Consider the following 17,354-nt stretch of genomic DNA (forward strand, 5'->3'; position numbering starts at 1 on the left):
ATATAAGAGTGGTTATATATCCCCAGCCCAATTCTTCAGTTTAGCAAGCAAAGGGGCAGGGGTCAGGCTGTTAATGATCTGTTACCTTTAAAAAAATAACTGCTATTTGATATAGGCCATGCAGTCACAATTTTAGAACACACTTTCCTTTGTCCCGATAGCAATATCATCAATATCATACACATGTGATATAATGTACATTTAAAATAAAAGGGATGCAGTTTTTGTCTGCCAGTGAGTTTGAGTCTGACTGGCTGGTGTTGTGTGCTCGCTAGGCGGTGGCCGTTCGTTGCCCAGCCCCAGTGAGGAGTGAGTGCCTTGTATGGAGAGCAACGCGTGATGATGATCGTTCTCAGGCAAGGGGTGGGGGTAAAGTGGAGTTGGGGGCTCGGAAACCGATCCGCTCGGGAGGGCTCTCTCACACACATTTCCTACACACACTGTTCCGTGCTGACGAGCGGGGGAGATATGAGAACCGGGCGTCCTCCTCTCCACTCTTCTAAAAACACACTGGGCGCTTCTTGTAAGGTTACCGCCGGAGATCTGACACACACTCTTTCAAAAAGACATACAAACACAAACTCATCAGGGGGAGACGAACCAGCTGAGATTTGTTTTCAAACTGTCCCCCGATGGCTGCGTGACAGGTCCACTGAACGCGCAAGAAGACGCACACGGTTCCCGGATTTGGACTGCTTCACGCATCTCTTTCCCTGTCTTGAGTCGTTTTTTATTATCGTGTGTTGGGAACTCCGTTCAATCATGGATACCTACAGCTCCTTCACCGCTCTACTTTTACTTCTGGCTTCGTTAAATAGTGTGTCAACCGTGCAGTTCCCGTCGCCACTTCTGTAAGTAGCCTTACCAGACAGCCTGTCCTGTGATGACAGCCTGTCCTCCGATGACAGCCTGTTTGCTTTCCCAATCCTAAAGCAAAATACAATAAATTCATAAAATACATTTATGGCTATTGTGATGTAGGATAGTTTTTATTTATATTATTATAATATAATAAGTATATCATTATAATAAGCCTATTTGACCATGTTGTTATGTTTACAAATAGCCCAATAATAGCCTACAACATTTTTGGAAAAACTTGCATTGCAAACGTTTACCCATCGGTTTCTGAAAACTAACAGTCAATGGAAATGCATAACGTCTTCGAAAACTGTGACAAACTGTGTGTTTGAATTGTGCTTCTGGATCTTGCTGAATTTAGCCTGTAGTTAATAGCCGACTTAGTTTGATTAAACACACTTTACACATAGGCTATTGTCATTACATAGGCTACCCCGGGTGATTCTATGGGGGGGGGGGGGGGGGGTCATGGGAAATCAGCAAATCACATCACAAATAGCTTTGAAAATGTCTTTAAACTATGATGCATTGTATTGAATCACTGTTTCAACTGTTAATTTGTATCGGCCCTAATTTATTCAATAAATACATTTGAAGTGATCCATATTCAAGTTAGATACTCATAGATGTTCAGTGGTAACTCCCCCTCCAATACACATTTTTTGAAAGTGGAAGCTGATTTACTGGATTTACACAATTTAAAAGCTCTAAAATTATATTTGGAGAACAACAAAAACAGTCAAAAATGACTTCAGCCATTATCAACTTGGCTGTTGTAGCTTCATTCACCTCAGTAGTGCATAACATTCTAGAACAAATACATGCCATAGCCTACAGAAATGTGCTACTACACGCTAGCAACTACACACTAGCTCAGCACCTGCCAAGTCAAACAGGAGTTACCTAGCCACCTAGCCTGGTCTAGACGTAACATAGAACATACCTAGCCACCTAGCCATCCAGCCTGGTCTAGACGTAACATAGAACATACCTAGCCACCTAGCCATCCAGCCTGGTCTAGACGTAACATAGAACATACCTAGCCACCTAGCCATCCAGCCTGGTCTAGACGTAACATAGAACATACCTAGCCACCTAGCCATCCAGCCTGGTCTAGACGTAACATAGAACATACCTAGCCACCTAGCCATCCAGCCTGGTCTAGACGTTTACATAGAACATACCTAGCCACCTAGCCATCCAGCCTGGTCTAGACGTAACATAGAACATACCTAGCCACCTAGCCATCCAGCCTGGTCTAGACGTAACATAGAACATACCTAGCCACCTAGCCATCCAGCCTGGTCTAGACGTAACATAGAACATACCTAGCCACCTAGCCATCCAGCCTGGTCTAGACGTAACATAGAACATACCTAGCCACCTAGCCATCCAGCCTGGTCTAGACGTAACATAGAACATACCTAGCCACCTAGCCAACCAGCCTGGTCTAGACGTAACATAGAACATGTAAATCCGCAACACTCAAATGAGTATATGTTACATTTGGTATGGTTACATAAGACAGAAGGTTAATTGTCGCAAAAATATAACGCTAACGCCTAGCAATCCAAAGGTTGTGTTCGAATAACATCATAGACAATTTTAGCAAATTTGCAACTGCTAACTACTTTTAGCTACTTTGCAACTACTTAGCATGTTAGCTAACCCTTCCCCTAACTCTTTAATAACCTAACTCCTAACCTTAACCCTAACAACTAACCCATAGCCTGCTAGCTAACGTTAACCTTAGCCACCTAGCCATGTTAGCAACAATGCATTTGAATTAATAAAATAACATACTTTTTGCAAATATGTTGCGTATTGTACGAATTGCAATATTCAATGCTCTGAGATCATGTTTAGCCATCTTCCATAGTCCAAACGCTTGTCAACCAATCAACCAGCCTTCCCGCCAACTCTGAGCCGTCCGCATGGTCCCCAAGCCAGCCTCTGTAATACCGCTAAACAGGCAAAACAAATATTACGGAGCCAGATTGAGAGATGGGGGGGCACTAAGTGTGGACAATCATATTTCAGCACCCTTCTGGCAACGCCCCTGACGTATCTTCAGGTAAATCATGTCCAACTCAATGAATTGGACAACTTGAATCTTTCATCTCAGTGCAGTGACAAGGCAAAGCAATGAATGACCAAATATTCTCAGCCCCCCCCCCCCCCCCCCCATAGAATGCTCTACACACGCAATTCCATTTACACTGAAAAATCAGTACGCCAACCCTTTCATTGTCGGCATCATATTGTCAATGGCGACATAATATATGCCATTTAGCAGACGCTTTTATCCAAAGCGACTTACAGTCATGTGTGCATACATTCTACGTAAGGGTGGTCCCGGGGATCAAACCCACTACCCTGGCGTTACAAGCGCCATGCTCTACCAACTGAGCTACAGAAGACATGCCATGCGGTGGCATTGTGATTACTTTAGGAAGGATAGGCTTCTTTATGTCTTCCCAATATGAGTTAGGCAGTACATCCCTACCCACCCATGCCCTTTTCCTTGAATACCTTGCATGTAATGGTGGAACAGTGACTACTAAAAAATTCAAAACGTAGTTCTATATGCAATTTTCATAAATATAGTTAGATCCCTGGCAAATGAACTGATCACATGTCTAGCTGCCATTCTCAGAACAGAAGACATGCCCATTCACTTTCACATGTCTAGCTGCCATGCTCAGAACAGAAGACATGCCCATTCACTTTCACATGTCTAGCAGGTGCAGTGGTTCAGTAAACCAACCTGTCTATGTGTTTATTAATGCCCACACTGCTATTCTCACTAGCTGTTCTTCAAATGCAGCTAGTAATCAAATGACACCCCACTCAGCTCCGGGGCGATCTGGTTCTGCCTAACTTCAGGGGTCTGTTTAGGAGGGTGCAACTTTACAGAACATTCAGATAGGAATGTATTGTATAGATTAGATGACCTATGTTTGTCTATCAGGTAGGTATAGGTTTGGAATCCTGTTGGTTCTATGTGTTACATTTCTATCTGCAACGTTATGACAGTTTCACCTCATCACCTCACCCCAGGTCTCATGGATGGAGGGCACAGGTAGCCAGTGGTACATTAATTGGGGAGGATGGGCTCATAACAATGGCATTCATTTAATAGCATTAATAGCGTTCCATTCACTCCATTCCATCCATTATAATGAGCCGTCATCCCCTCAGCAGCATCCTGTGAGGGAGGGTGACATCACTGCCTGAACTATGTTCTGTTCTTTTGGTCTGTTTCCCTGGAGATCAAGTGATCCATTTGGCTCTCATACTAATGGCACCGACCAGAGGATGATGTCATACTGGCAGAGTAGTCCAGCCATAGGCATTGAGGATGTATAGACACTGAGTGTTATAGAGAGAGATTTTATAGACACTGAGTGGTTGATGGTAGTCGTGGAGTTTTAAAGACTAAAAATGTTGATTGACTGACACATTATTCCCTATGAAAAAGGACTTTTAAACTGGCAATGATTGAGAAATCCAAAATTCTTTCAAATGCCTTTTGGGCTGGCCGAATGACGAGTTTCTGACGCGCACTGGCATCTAGTATTCAATTGGTTCCTTAGACGTTGAGGAAGTAGTGTGAATGATGGGATTTAAACCTGGTCTTCTACCCACCACAGGACTGTATTAACCTTGGCATAAACAGACTGGCATCCCGGTTAGCTATAATACTTGACTAAATGACTTAAATGTAATGTAATGTACAGTGGTGGTCAGTGCCGTTTAACGTGAGGGAGGACAATACATCTTTTCATAATCAAAAGGCCTTATTTCTATTACAGCATGTTGGATAACTGTCATTCATATTCCATTCACCCAGTTCAATGTAACATTGGTAGGTTTAGGCTACTACATGATACTCAAATCTTCCCTGTACCCATCATGAGGCTGCTGCAACCTAGCCTATGAATGAAAGTTTACAATGTAGGTGCACACAGGTCGAGAGAAAATGTTGAGATGACAGTGACACATTCAATACCGCCTTGTACACTCTTGCCTGCATCTAGGTGATCTAGGGTGTAATCATTAGTCCAACAGTTCCAAATGAGAGTTTCTATTGGACAAATTCAGGTATGTTATCCCGGTTTCATTTGCTTCCATTTAAGAAATATTTTTCAGCAGAATCGATGGAATGAATACACCCCTGATCACTCATAAACAGCCACGCTGTATTCATTCTAGCCTCTATATACTCTCCTACTCTCACCTTCTCCCTTCGTTATTTGATCCTTTGATTTGGGTGGACAAGATGTCAGTTCATGCTGCATAAGTTCTGACAGGTTGGAGGACGTCCTCCAGATGTTGTCTTAATTACTGTGTAAGTCTATTGAAGGGGGTGAGAACCATGAGCCTCCTAGGTTTTGCATTGAAGTCAGTGTGCCAAGAGGAGGATGGAAGCTAGTTCTCCTCCGGTTACACCATTGTGCTACCCTACAGAGGGATGTTGTGGCTACTGTAGACCTTCAATGCAAAACAGTGTGTTTTAATAAATTATTTGGTGACTTGTGAATATATTTAGTATAGTTTTATCCCAAAAATATACATTTTTCGATGTTTTACAATTGTTTTTTTAACGAAATTCACTGAGGAAGATGGCCTTCCCTTCCTCCTCTGAGGAGCCTCCACTGCTTGACTACCATATAAAGCTGACTGGGTTTCTCTTTTTCTCACTATTGCCGTGATCAGAGCTGCAGCAGTTGGCCGTCCTCGGGTTGGCAGTGTAACCATACTGCTCATTTTACTACTTTGACAGTGATTTTGAGTGACTATTACAATGGAGGTGTTGAATAAAAGAATGAACACACACACACACACACACACACACACACACACACACACACACACACACACACACACACACACACACACACACACACACACACACACACACACACACACACACACACACACACACACACACACACACACACACACACACACACACACACACACACACACACACACACATGCACACACACACACACACACACACACAGGCTGTTGAGAGGAGCTCTGGAAATTGTCTGAAGTGCTCCTATAGTTGTAAGACAGGGGTAAGACACAATTAACATCTTGGCTTTAGAGATTGTTCTTCTGTCTCATTCTTTATCTCTCTCTGCCTCTCTCTCTTTCTGCCTGTCTGTCTGCCTCTCTCTCTCTTTCTCCCTACCTCCCTACCTCTCTCTCTCTCTTATTTCCCTTCATCTCTCTCTCTCTCTCTCTCTCTCTCTCTCTCTCTCTCTCTCTCTCTCTCTCTCTCTCTCTCTCTCTCTCTCACTCACTTTTCTCCCTGCCCCTCTCTCTCTTTCCCCTTGCCCCTCTCTCTCTCTCTCATTCTGCCTACCTCTATCTCTCTTTTTTCATGCCTCTCTCTTTCTGCCTGCCTGCCTCTCTCTTCTGCCTCTCTCTCTCTCTCTCTCTCTCTCTCTCTCTCTCTCTCTCTCTCTCTCTCTCTCTCTCTCTCTCTCTCTCTCTCTCTCTCTCCCTGCCTCTCTCTTTCTCTCCCTTTTTCCCTTTCTCGCTCTCTTGCTCTTTCTCCCCGCCTCTCTTTCCCCATTCCCTGTATCTTTATTTCTCTCTGCCTCTCTTTCTTCCGGCCTCTCTCTCTCCCTGTCTCTCTCTGCCGCTCTCTCTCTCTTTCTCCTTGCCTCTATCTCTCTTCCTGCTGTTCTCTTTTTCTCCCTGCCTCTCTCCCTCTCTCTTTCTCCCTTTCCCTTTCTCGCTCTCTCTCTCTTTCCCCTTGCCTCTCTTTCCCCTTGCCTTCCTCTCTCTCTCGCTCGCTCTCTCGCTCTTTCTCCTCGCCTCTCTTTCCCATTGCCTTCCTCTCTCTCTTGCTTTCTCCCTGCCTCTCGCTCTCTTTCTCTTGCTTTCTCTTATTGTTTCTCTCTTACTTTTCCTCTCTTTTCATATTGCTCCCATCTCTCATCCCCCTCCCTCTCCATCTTTCTATCCCTCTCTCTGTCACAGTGCGTGACTGCATCTCTGTGCTCCAGCGCTAACCTCACATGCCAGTGTCTGTCTGCCTCAGATTTTCTGCAGCCACTCTTCTCTCTCTCTCTCCCTCTTCTCTCTCTCTCTCTCTCTCTCTCTGCCTCTCTCTCTCTCTCTCTCTCTCTCTCTCTCTCTCTCTCTCTCTCTCTCTCTCTCTCTCTCTCTCTCTCTCTCTCTCTCTCTCTCTCTCTCTCTCTCCTCTCTGGAACATGTCTCCTAGGCTGCTCCGTGGCTTTCTCTCATCGAATCTGAAATGCAAAGTCTGATGTCACAGATTGTGCCCCCAGAGAGGCCCAGTGCCAGCCAGTCAATCAGTCAGCCAGTCATCCAGCCAGTCAGTTATTCAGTCAGCCAGTCGGCCAGTCAGTCAGCTAGTCAGTCAGTCATCCAGTCAGCTAGTCAGTCAGCCAGCTAGTCAGTCAGTCAGTCAGTCATGCTGTCAGTCAGCTAGTCAGTCAGTCATTCAGTCAGTCAGCGAGTAAGCAAGTCATCCAGTCAGTCAGCTAGTCAGTCAGTCATCCAGTCAGTTAGTCAGTCAGCCAGTCAGTCAGTCATCTAGTCAGTCATCCAGTCAGTCAGTCAGCTTGTCAGTCAGTCAGTCATCCAGTCAGTCAGTCATCCTGTCAGTCAGCTAGTCAGTCAGTCATGCTGTCAGTCAGCTAATCAGTCAGTCAGTGAGTAAGCAAGTCATCCAGTCAGTCAGCTAGTCAGTCAGTCAGTCATCTAGTCAGTCATCTAGTCAGTCATCCAGTCAGTCAGTCAGTCAGTCAGTCAGTCAGTCAGTCAGTCAGTCAGTCATCTAGCCAGTCATCTAGTCAGTCATCCAGTCAGTTAGTCAGTCATTCATCCAGTCAGTTAGTCAGTTAGTCAGTCAGCTAGTCAGTCAGTAAGTCAGCTAGTCAGTCATCCAGTCAGTCAGTTAGTCATCCTGTCAGTCAGCTAATCAGTCAGTCAGTGAGTAAGCAAGTCATCCAGTCAGTCAGCTAGTCAGTCAGTCAGTCATCTAGTCAGTCATCTAGTCAGTCATCCAGTCAGTCAGTCAGTCAGTCAGTCAGTCATCTAGCCAGTCATCTAGTCAGTCATCCAGTCAGTTAGTCAGTCATTCATCCAGTCAGTTAGTCAGTTAGTCAGTCAGCTAGTCAGTCAGTAAGTCCAGTCAGTCATCCAGTCAGTCAGTTAGTCATCCTGTCAGTCAGCTAGTCAGTCAGTCGATCAGTCAGCCATCCAGTCAGTCATCCAGTCAGTCATCCAGTCAGTCATCCAGTCAGTCAGTCAGCTAGTCAGTCAGTCAGTCAGCTAGTCAGTCAGTCATTCATCCAGTCAGTCAGTCATCCATTCAGTCATCCAGTTAGTCAGCTAGTCAGTCAGTCGATCAGTCAGTCATCTAGTCAGTCAGTCAGTAATCCAGTCAGTCAGCAAGTCAGTAATTCAGCTAGTCATCCAGTCAGTCAGTCATCTTGTCAGTCAGTCATTCAGCTAGTCAGTCAGTCATTCAGGCAACTAGTTAGTTAGTCAGTCTTCCAGTCAGTTATTTAACCAGTCAGTCAGCTAGTCAGTCAGTTATTTAGGCAGCCAGTCAGTCAATCAGTCAGTCAGCAGGTCAGTCCATTAGCTAGTCAGTCAGCTAGTCTGTCAATCAGCCAGTTAGTCAGTCAGATAGCTAGTCAGTCAGTCAGTCATCCTGTCAGTCAGTTAGTCAGTCAGTCATCCAGTCATCCTGTCAGTCAGCTAGTCAGTCAGTCATCTAGTCAGTCAGCTAGTCAGTCAGTCAGCTAGTCTGTCAGTCAGCTAGTCAGTTAGTCAGATAGCTAGCTAGTCAGTCACTCAGTCAGCCTGTTAGTCAGTCGTCCAGTCAGTCAGTCATCCTGTCAGTCAGCTAGTCAGTTAGTCAGTCAGTTAGTCAGTCAAACAGATAGCTAGTCAGTTAGTCAGTCATCCAGTCAGCCAGTTAGTCAGTCAGTCATCCTGTCAGTCATTCAGTCAGTCAGTCATCCTGTCAGTCAGCTCGTCAGTCAGCTAGTCAGTCAGTCAGCTAGTCAGTCAGTCAGTCAGTCATCTAGTCAGTCAGCTAGTCAGTCATCATGTCAGTCAGTTAATCAGTCATCCAATCAGTCATCCAGTCAGTCAGTCATCCAGTCAGTCAGTTAGTCATCCTGTCAGTCAGCTAGGCAGTCAGTCAGTCATCCTGTCAGTCAGTCAGTAATCCAGTCAGTCAGCAAGTCAGAATTTCAGCTAGTCATCCAGTCAGTCAGTCATCTTGTCAGTCAGTCATTCAGCTAGTCAGTCAGTCATTCAGGCAACTAGTTAGTTAGTCAGTCATCCAGTCAGTTATTTAACCAGTCAGTCAGCTAGTCAGTCAGTTATTTAGGCAGCCAGTCAGTCAATCAGTCAGTCATCCAGTCAGTCAGCAGGTCAGTCCATTAGCTAGTCAGTCAGCTAGTCTGTCAGTCAGCCAGTTAGTCAGTCAGATAGCTAGTCAGTCAGTCAGTCATCCTGTCAGTCAGTTAGTCAGTCAGTCATCCAGTCATCCTGTCAGTCAGCTAGTCAGTCAGTCATCTAGTCAGTCAGCTAGTCAGTCAGTCAGCTAGTCTGTCAGTCAGCTAGTCAGTTAGTCAGATAGCTAGCTAGTCAGTCACTCAGTCAGCCTGTTAGTCAGTCGTCCAGTCAGTCAGTCATCCTGTCAGTCAGCTAGTCAGTTAGTCAGTCAGTTAGTCAGTCAAACAGATAGCTAGTCAGTTAGTCAGTCATCCAGTCAGCCAGTTAGTCAGTCAGTCATCCTGTCAGTCATTCAGTCAGTCAGTCATCCTGTCAGTCAGCTCGTCAGTCAGCTAGTCAGTCAGTCAGCTAGTCAGTCAGTCAGTCAGTCATCTAGTCAGTCAGCTAGTCAGTCATCATGTCAGTCAGTTAGTCAGTCATCCAATCAGTCATCCAGTCAGTCAGTCATCCAGTCAGTCAGTTAGTCATCCTGTCAGTCAGCTAGGCAGTCAGTCAGTCAGTCATCCTGTCAGTCAGTCAGTAATCCAGTCAGTCAGCAAGTCAGAATTTCAGCTAGTCATCCAGTCAGTCAGTCAGCTAGTCAGTCAGTTAGTCAGTCATCCAGTCAGTCAGGTAATCAATCAGTCAGCTAGCCAGTCAGTCAGCTAGTCAGTCAGTCAGTCTTCTAGTCAGTCATCCAGTCAGTCAGTCAGCTTGTCAGTCAGTCAGTCATCCTGTCAGTCAGCTAGTCAGTCAGTCATGCTGTCAGTCAGCTAATCAGTCAGTCATTCAGTCAGTCAGTGAGTAAGCAAGTCATCCAGTCAGTCAGCTAGTCAGTCATCTAGTCAGTCGTCCAGTCAGTCAGTCAGTTAGTCAGTCAGTCAGTCATCCAGTCAGTTAGTCAGTTAGTCAGTCAGCTAGTCAGTCAGTAAGTCAGCTAGTCAATCATCCAGTCAGTCAGTCATCCAGTCAGTCAGTTAGTCATCCTGTCAGTCAGCTAGTTAGTCAGTCGATCAGTCAGCCATCCAGTCAGTCAGTCATCCAGTCAGTCAGTCATCTAGTCAGTCATCCAGTCAGTCATCCAGTCAGTCAGTCAGTCAGCTAGTCATTCAGTCAGTCAGTCAGCTAGTCAGTCAGTCATTCATCCAGTCAGTCAGTCAGTTATCCATTCAGTCATCCAGTCAGTCAGTTAGTCAGCTAGTCAGTCAGTCAGCAAGTCAGTAATTCAGCTAGTCATCCAGTCAGTCAGTCATCCTGTCAGTCAGTCATTCAGCTAGTCAGTCAGTCATCCAGTCAACTAGTTAGTCAGTCAGTCAATCATTCAGTCATTCCGTCAGTTATTCAGTTAGTCAGTTAGTCATGCAGTTAGTTAGTTAGTCAGTCAGACAGTTAGTCATCCAGTCAGTTAGTCAGTCAGTCTATCAGTTAGTCATTCAGTTAGTCAGTCAGCTAGTCATCCAGTCAGTTAGTCAGTCGTCCAGTTAGTCATCCAGTCAGTTAGTTAGTCGTCCAGTTAGTCATCCAGTCAGTTAGTTAGTCGTCCAGTTAGTCATCCAGTCAGTTAGTCAGTCATCCAGTTAGTCATCCAGTCAGTTAGTCAGTCGTCCAGTTAGTCATCCAGTCAGTTAGTTAGTCATCCAGTTAGTCATCCAGTCAGTTAGTTAGTCGTCCAGTTAGTCATCCAGTCAGTTAGTTAGTCATCTAGTCAGTCAGCTAGTCAGTCAGTCGATCAGTCAGTCAGTCAGTCATCTAGTCAGTCAGTCATCTAGTCAGCCAGTCATCTAGTCAGTTAGTCGATCAGTCAGTTAGTTAGTCATCCAGTTAGTCATCCAGTCAGTCAGTCAGTCATCTAGTCAGTCAGTCATCTAGTCAGTCAGTCATCTAGTCAGTTAGTCATCCAGTCAGTTAGTTAGTCATCTAGTCAGTCAGCTAGTCAGTCAGTCGATTAGTCAGTCATCTAGTCAGTCAGTCAGTCATCCAGTTAGTCGTCCAGTCAGTTAGTTAGTCATCTAGTCAGTCAGCTAGTCAGTCAGTCGATCAGTCAGTTAGTTAGTCGTCCAGTTAGTCATCCAGTCAGTTAGTCAGTCATCTAGTCAGTCAGTCAGTCATCCAGTTAGTCATCCAGTCAGTCAGTTAGTCAACCTGTCAGTCAGCTAGTCAGTCAGTCGATCAGTCAGTCAGTCATCTAGTCAGTCAGTCAGTAATCCAGTCAGTCAGCAAGTCAGTAATTCAGCTAGTCATCCAGTTAGTTAGTCAGTCAGTTAGTCATCCAGTTAGTTAGCCAGTCAGTCATTCAGTTAGTCATCTAGTTAGTCAGTCATTCAGTTAGTCAGTCAGTTAGTCATCCAGTCAGTTAGTCAGTCAGTCATCTAGTCAGTCAGTCATTCAGTTAGTCATCCAGTCAGTTTGTCATCCAGTCAGTTAGTCAGTCAGTCATTCAGTTAGTCAGTCAGCTAGTCATCCAGTCAGTTAGTCAGCCATTCAGTTAGCCATCCAGTTAGTCATCCAATCAGTCAGCTGGTCAGTCAGTTATTCAGTTAATCATCTAGTTAGTCAGTCATTCAGTTAGTCAGTCAGCTAGTCGTCCAGTCAGTTAGATAGCCAGTCATTCAGTTAGTCATTCTGTCAGTTAGTCAGTCAGTCATTCAGCTAGTCATCCAGTCAGTTAGTCAGTCAGTCAGTTAGTCATCCAGTCAATCATCCAGTTAGTCATCCAGTCATTCAGTTAGTCATCCAGTCAGTTAGTCATCCAGTCAGTTAGTCATCCAGTCAGTTAGTCAGTTAGTCATCCAGTCAGTTAGTCAGTTAGTCATCCAGTCAGTTAGTCATCCAGTCAGTTAGTCAGTTAGTCATCCAGTCAGTTAGTCATCCAGTCAGTTAGTCATCCAGTCAGTTAGTCATCCAGTCAGTTAGTCAGTCAGTTAGTCATCCAGTCAGTTAGTCAGTCAGTTAGTCATCCAGTCAGTTAGTCAGTCAGTTAGTCATCCAGTCAGTTAGTCAGTCAGTTAGTCATCCAGTCAGTTAGTCAGTCAGTTAGTCAGTTAGTCATCCAGTCAGTTAGTCATCCAGTCAGTTAGTCAGTTAGTCATCCAGTCATTCAGTTAGTCATCCAGTCAGTTAGTCAGTCAGTCAGTTAGTCATCCAGTCAGTTAGTCACAGTCAGTCATTCAGTTAGTCATCCAGTCAGTTAGTCACAGTCATCCAGTCAGTTAGTCAGTCAGTCATTTAGTTAGTAAACCAGTCAGTCAGTCAGTCAGTCATCTAGTCAGTCAGCTAGTCAGTCAGTCGATCAGTCAGTTAGTTAGTCGTCCAGTTAGTCATCCAGTCAGTTAGTCAGTCATCTAGTCAGTCAGTCAGTCATCCAGTTAGTCATCCAGTCAGTCAGTTAGTCAACCTGTCAGTCAGCTAGTCAGTCAGTCGATCAGTCAGTCAGTCATCTAGTCAGTCAGTCAGTAATCCAGTCAGTCAGCAAGTCAGTAATTCAGCTAGTCATCCAGTTAGTTAGTCAGTCAGTTAGTCATCCAGTTAGTTAGCCAGTCAGTCATTCAGTTAGTCATCTAGTTAGTCAGTCATTCAGTTAGTCAGTCAGTTAGTCATCCAGTCAGTTAGTCAGTCAGTCATCTAGTCAGTCAGTCATTCAGTTAGTCATCCAGTCAGTTTGTCATCCAGTCAGTTAGTCAGTCAGTCATTCAGTTAGTCAGTCAGCTAGTCATCCAGTCAGTTAGTCAGCCATTCAGTTAGCCATCCAGTTAGTCATCCAATCAGTCAGCTGGTCAGTCAGTTATTCAGTTAATCATCTAGTTAGTCAGTCATTCAGTTAGTCAGTCAGCTAGTCGTCCAGTCAGTTAGATAGCCAGTCATTCAGTTAGTCATTCTGTCAGTTAGTCAGTCAGTCATTCAGCTAGTCATCCAGTCAGTTAGTCAGTCAGTCAGTTAGTCATCCAGTCAATCATCCAGTTAGTCATCCAGTCATTCAGTTAGTCATCCAGTCAGTTAGTCATCCAGTCAGTTAGTCATCCAGTCAGTTAGTCAGTTAGTCATCCAGTCAGTTAGTCAGTTAGTCATCCAGTCAGTTAGTCATCCAGTCAGTTAGTCAGTTAGTCATCCAGTCAGTTAGTCATCCAGTCAGTTAGTCATCCAGTCAGTTAGTCATCCAGTCAGTTAGTCAGTCAGTTAGTCATCCAGTCAGTTAGTCAGTCAGTTAGTCATCCAGTCAGTTAGTCAGTCAGTTAGTCATCCAGTCAGTTAGTCAGTCAGTTAGTCATCCAGTCAGTTAGTCAGTCAGTTAGTCAGTTAGTCATCCAGTCAGTTAGTCATCCAGTCAGTTAGTCAGTTAGTCATCCAGTCATTCAGTTAGTCATCCAGTCAGTTAGTCAGTCAGTCAGTTAGTCATCCAGTCAGTTAGTCACAGTCAGTCATTCAGTTAGTCATCCAGTCAGTTAGTCACAGTCATCCAGTCAGTTAGTCAGTCAGTCATTTAGTTAGTAAACCAGTCAGTCAGTCAGTCAGTCAGTCAGTCAGTCAGTCAGTCAGTCAGTCAGTCAGTCAGTCAGTCAGTCAGTCAGTCAGTCAGTTAGTAAACATCATAATGTAGTTATTAATCAATACATATGTTTAAATGCATGTATAAGGCCTTTGAGTGACTTGGTTACATGATTACGAAATGTATTTTCTACAAAATACATGATTAGAAAATATATTTGCTACAAAATACACAAATGAATGATGAATGAATTATTTACAAACCGGTTGTTCATGAGTAATGAGCTATTAAATAATGCTTTTAAGCATTTTATTGACCCCCGTTTAAATAAAGCTTCACCCTATCTATATATAAATGGTATTTTGGCCTGATGGGTGCATGTCATGTTATCTGGTTACAGTCAAGCCTGTGATCGCATTCGTCTTGCTTTTGACTCAGGCTCTGCCCTCTCTCTCTCCCTTTCCTCTCCCACTCTCCCCTCATCTCTCTCCCTCCATCTCTCTCCCTCTCCCCCTCATCCCTTCTCTCCTCTCCTCCGTGTCCCACTCTCTCTCCTCCCCCCTCCTCCCTTCTCTCCTCTCCTCCGTGTCCCACTCTCCCTTCATCTCTCTCCCTCTCCCACTCTCCCTCCACCTCTCTCCCTCCCCCCTCCTCCCTTCTCTCCTCTCCTCCGTGTCCCACTCTCTCTCCTCCCCTCTCCTCCATTTCCATGGTTCCCATCACCCTCCTCGCCGGTTTCTCTCTCAGTTTTAAAGCATAATTAGATTTCATGCTCAACCAGCTAAATAGATATGCCTTTTTCGTGTTCCCAACCCTGTCTCCACTGATCTGCTGGCATAATGTGAATGCCGCTCCACCCACACTCTCTGCACTCACAGAGGCAACGGTTAATAAAGAGTTAAAGAAGCTGTCTGTGTCCGTGCATAAGGACTAGAACACAATGGTGTTTGTCGACGGTGTATTCAGAGGCTGAGTTGTTGACTAGGAGGTTCCACTGACTCAGTGGGTTGGAGTGTGGCGCATCTAACACCATGGTTGTGGGTTAATATCCCGCATGGGTTTCTTATTCTGCCTAAATATTTTAACTTTCAACTGTCAGAGGTAAAAAGAGTCTACTTAGGACCATATTAACGGTGTTATATTTTAGAAAGGTGTTTGAAGCCAACTCGGGTTGTATGTCTGTGTATGACTCCGCTCCCCATCAGAGAGCTGGTGTTAGCAGGTATATTTCAGGAGGAATGCCCACCGCCCATCTGCGTAAGCTGCTAAAGGCTATATCTGTTACCCAGCTACCCAGACACCAGGGCACACGGTCTGGGCCCACAGCAAACTCTGCTGCACTCTCTCTCTTTGATCTCTCTCTCTCTCTCTGATCTCTCCGTCTCTGCTCTCTCTCTTGTTCTCTCTTTCTCTCTCTCTGCTCTCACTCCCCCCTCTCTCTCTGTCTCTCTGCTCTCTCTCTGTCTCTTGCTCTGCTCTCACTCTCCTCCCCCCCCCCTCTCTCTCTCTCTCTCACAGGCTATATTTGATCTCTCTAGCCTCTAGGGTAGGGGGTGAGTGTCCTGACTCTGACTCAGACCTGTGGGTTGTACTGGTCTGGGATATCTTTGTACCGCGCTAACTCGTTCCCCCCATACCCCATAATTCTCCCCCACGTTCCACCACTGAAGGCTTGGGGGATCCACACTTTATGTGCAGCCTCCTGTTTGTTGTTTTAATGTCTGGTGTCTCCTCCACCCCCTCCTCCGGTTCAGGCCTCTGGGAAGAATGAAATACTACTTTGCCTGGCCTGATGTGTGTACACTGGGAAGACTGGAAGTAGAAGTAATCACCCAGCGCGATGCTAACGCTAAACTAACCTAGGCTACGTCGTCCCCTGCCACCTGTGGCACATGGTACTTCCCAGAATGTTCCATTGCGTTCCGAGACGTTGCCCAGCAGACGTTGGGAATGGGAATGGTTAACAGCTGTTTGGACCGATGCCCTGTCCACCACAGGAACCCTGTGTGTGTGTGTGTGTGTGTGTGTGTGTGTGTGTGTGTGTGTGTGTGTGTGTGTGTGTGTGTGTGTGTGTGTGTGTGTGTGTGTGTGTGTGTGTGTGTGTGTGTGTGTGTGTGTGTGTGTGTGTGTGTGTGTGTGTGTGTGTGTGTGTGTGTGTGTGTGTCAGGAATCCTTGTATTGCAGTATAGTGAGATATAGTAAAGGTATTTGTTCGTGTATGATCGTCATTTTGTGATGTCATTGAGATTCCACTGTAGGGGAAATGAACATGCATGGACAACAGTGGACATTCTCTCCTCTCCTCATATACTCTCTGTTGTTATTTATACCATAAGTACCCATTGGAGTGCAACAAGCACGGTTGCCATGGGTTCCCACATAACCAGCCACCTCAGATCAAAGCAGGGGTTCCGTGTTCCGGTACTCTGACTTCTTAACAGGAAAATGATGGTGGGAGAAGAGTGAAAGAGAGAAGAACATCAATAATCTCTCGCTGCCCAGGATAATGAGAACGGAAGACAGCTAGCTACAAAGCCTACAATTACTGTGTGATTGATCTCAATAAATAAGGAGGATATTATCCTTTATCTGCCTGTTTTGCCTCTCAGGGAGGGAGGGAGGGAGGGAGGGAGGGAGGGAGGGAGGGAGGGAGGGAGGGAGGGAGGGAGGGAGGGAGGGAGGGAGGGAGGGAGGGAGGGAGGGAGGGAGGCGAGGGGAGGGGAAAGAGTGATAGAGAGCAAAGGAGATGGTTAAAGTGAAACAGACTGAAGGAGAGAGAGGAGGTTAGAGGTCAAATGAGAAAGAGGGAGAGGGAGGGAAAGCAAGGGGAGCAAAGGAGAGATAAAGAGTGATAGAAAAACAAGGAGAGATGAAGCAACAGAGAAAAGAGAGAGAGCAAGGTAAACAGTGAGGAAAAAGATACCAAAGAGAGAGAGAGACTGTTTGTCTTCGCCATTGTTCTGTCAGGTTGGTTATTAAAGCCTGCTGCTCCACAGTACCAGCTTTTATTTGGTATCTGATGGCTAAATTATAGCCTCTCTCTCCCTCTCTCTCGCACTCTCCCGCCTCCTCACACCTATATCACTGGTATATCCCTCTAAGAGTAGATCAGAAGGAAAAATCACCACTAATAAGGGGTTGAGGACAGAGACTAACTCAGTGTATGAGACCGATAAATAACTCATGTTATATTAAAAAAAAAAAAAAAACACCCCCGTTCCAGTCTGCATCTGTCTGTCAGGCAGTTACTGCCTGCTGCCGTGCTTCTTCTCCCTGACAGTTTGACAGTATTTAGAGATCAAGTGTGGCTCCGCTGACAAAGTGTGAGTGTCAAAACAGCCCTGTGTTAACAGCAGAGAGAGGAATGAAGAGGAGAGAGTGGTGGAAAGGAGAGACTCAGAAAGTGGTGTATTTAGTCTAACTGGCTGCTGTGCAGGTGTGTCGCTACAATTAGCATAAACTTGGGTAATGTTGAATTTTGGTTGCTAGCTCTCCTTGGGACCGTTAAGTC

At 45.3% G+C, this 17,354-nt stretch overlaps 1 protein-coding gene across 1 annotated transcript in view; it reads left to right on the plus strand.

Moving 5' to 3' along the window:
* Nucleotides 1–495: 495 nt before the first annotated feature.
* The window catches only part of LOC123995864 (voltage-dependent calcium channel subunit alpha-2/delta-1-like), a 43,856-nt gene continuing 26,997 nt past the window's right edge, over nt 496–17,354 (plus strand). The window contains exon 1 of the mRNA XM_046299543.1: nt 496–851. Within this exon, the coding sequence (XP_046155499.1) occupies nt 763–851 (89 nt within the window). The 5' untranslated portion in view covers nt 496–762. The remainder of the gene's footprint in view (nt 852–17,354) is intronic.

This window comes from Oncorhynchus gorbuscha, linkage group LG14, assembly GCF_021184085.1.
Source record: "Oncorhynchus gorbuscha isolate QuinsamMale2020 ecotype Even-year linkage group LG14, OgorEven_v1.0, whole genome shotgun sequence".
Taxonomy (NCBI): Eukaryota; Metazoa; Chordata; class Actinopteri; order Salmoniformes; family Salmonidae; genus Oncorhynchus; species Oncorhynchus gorbuscha.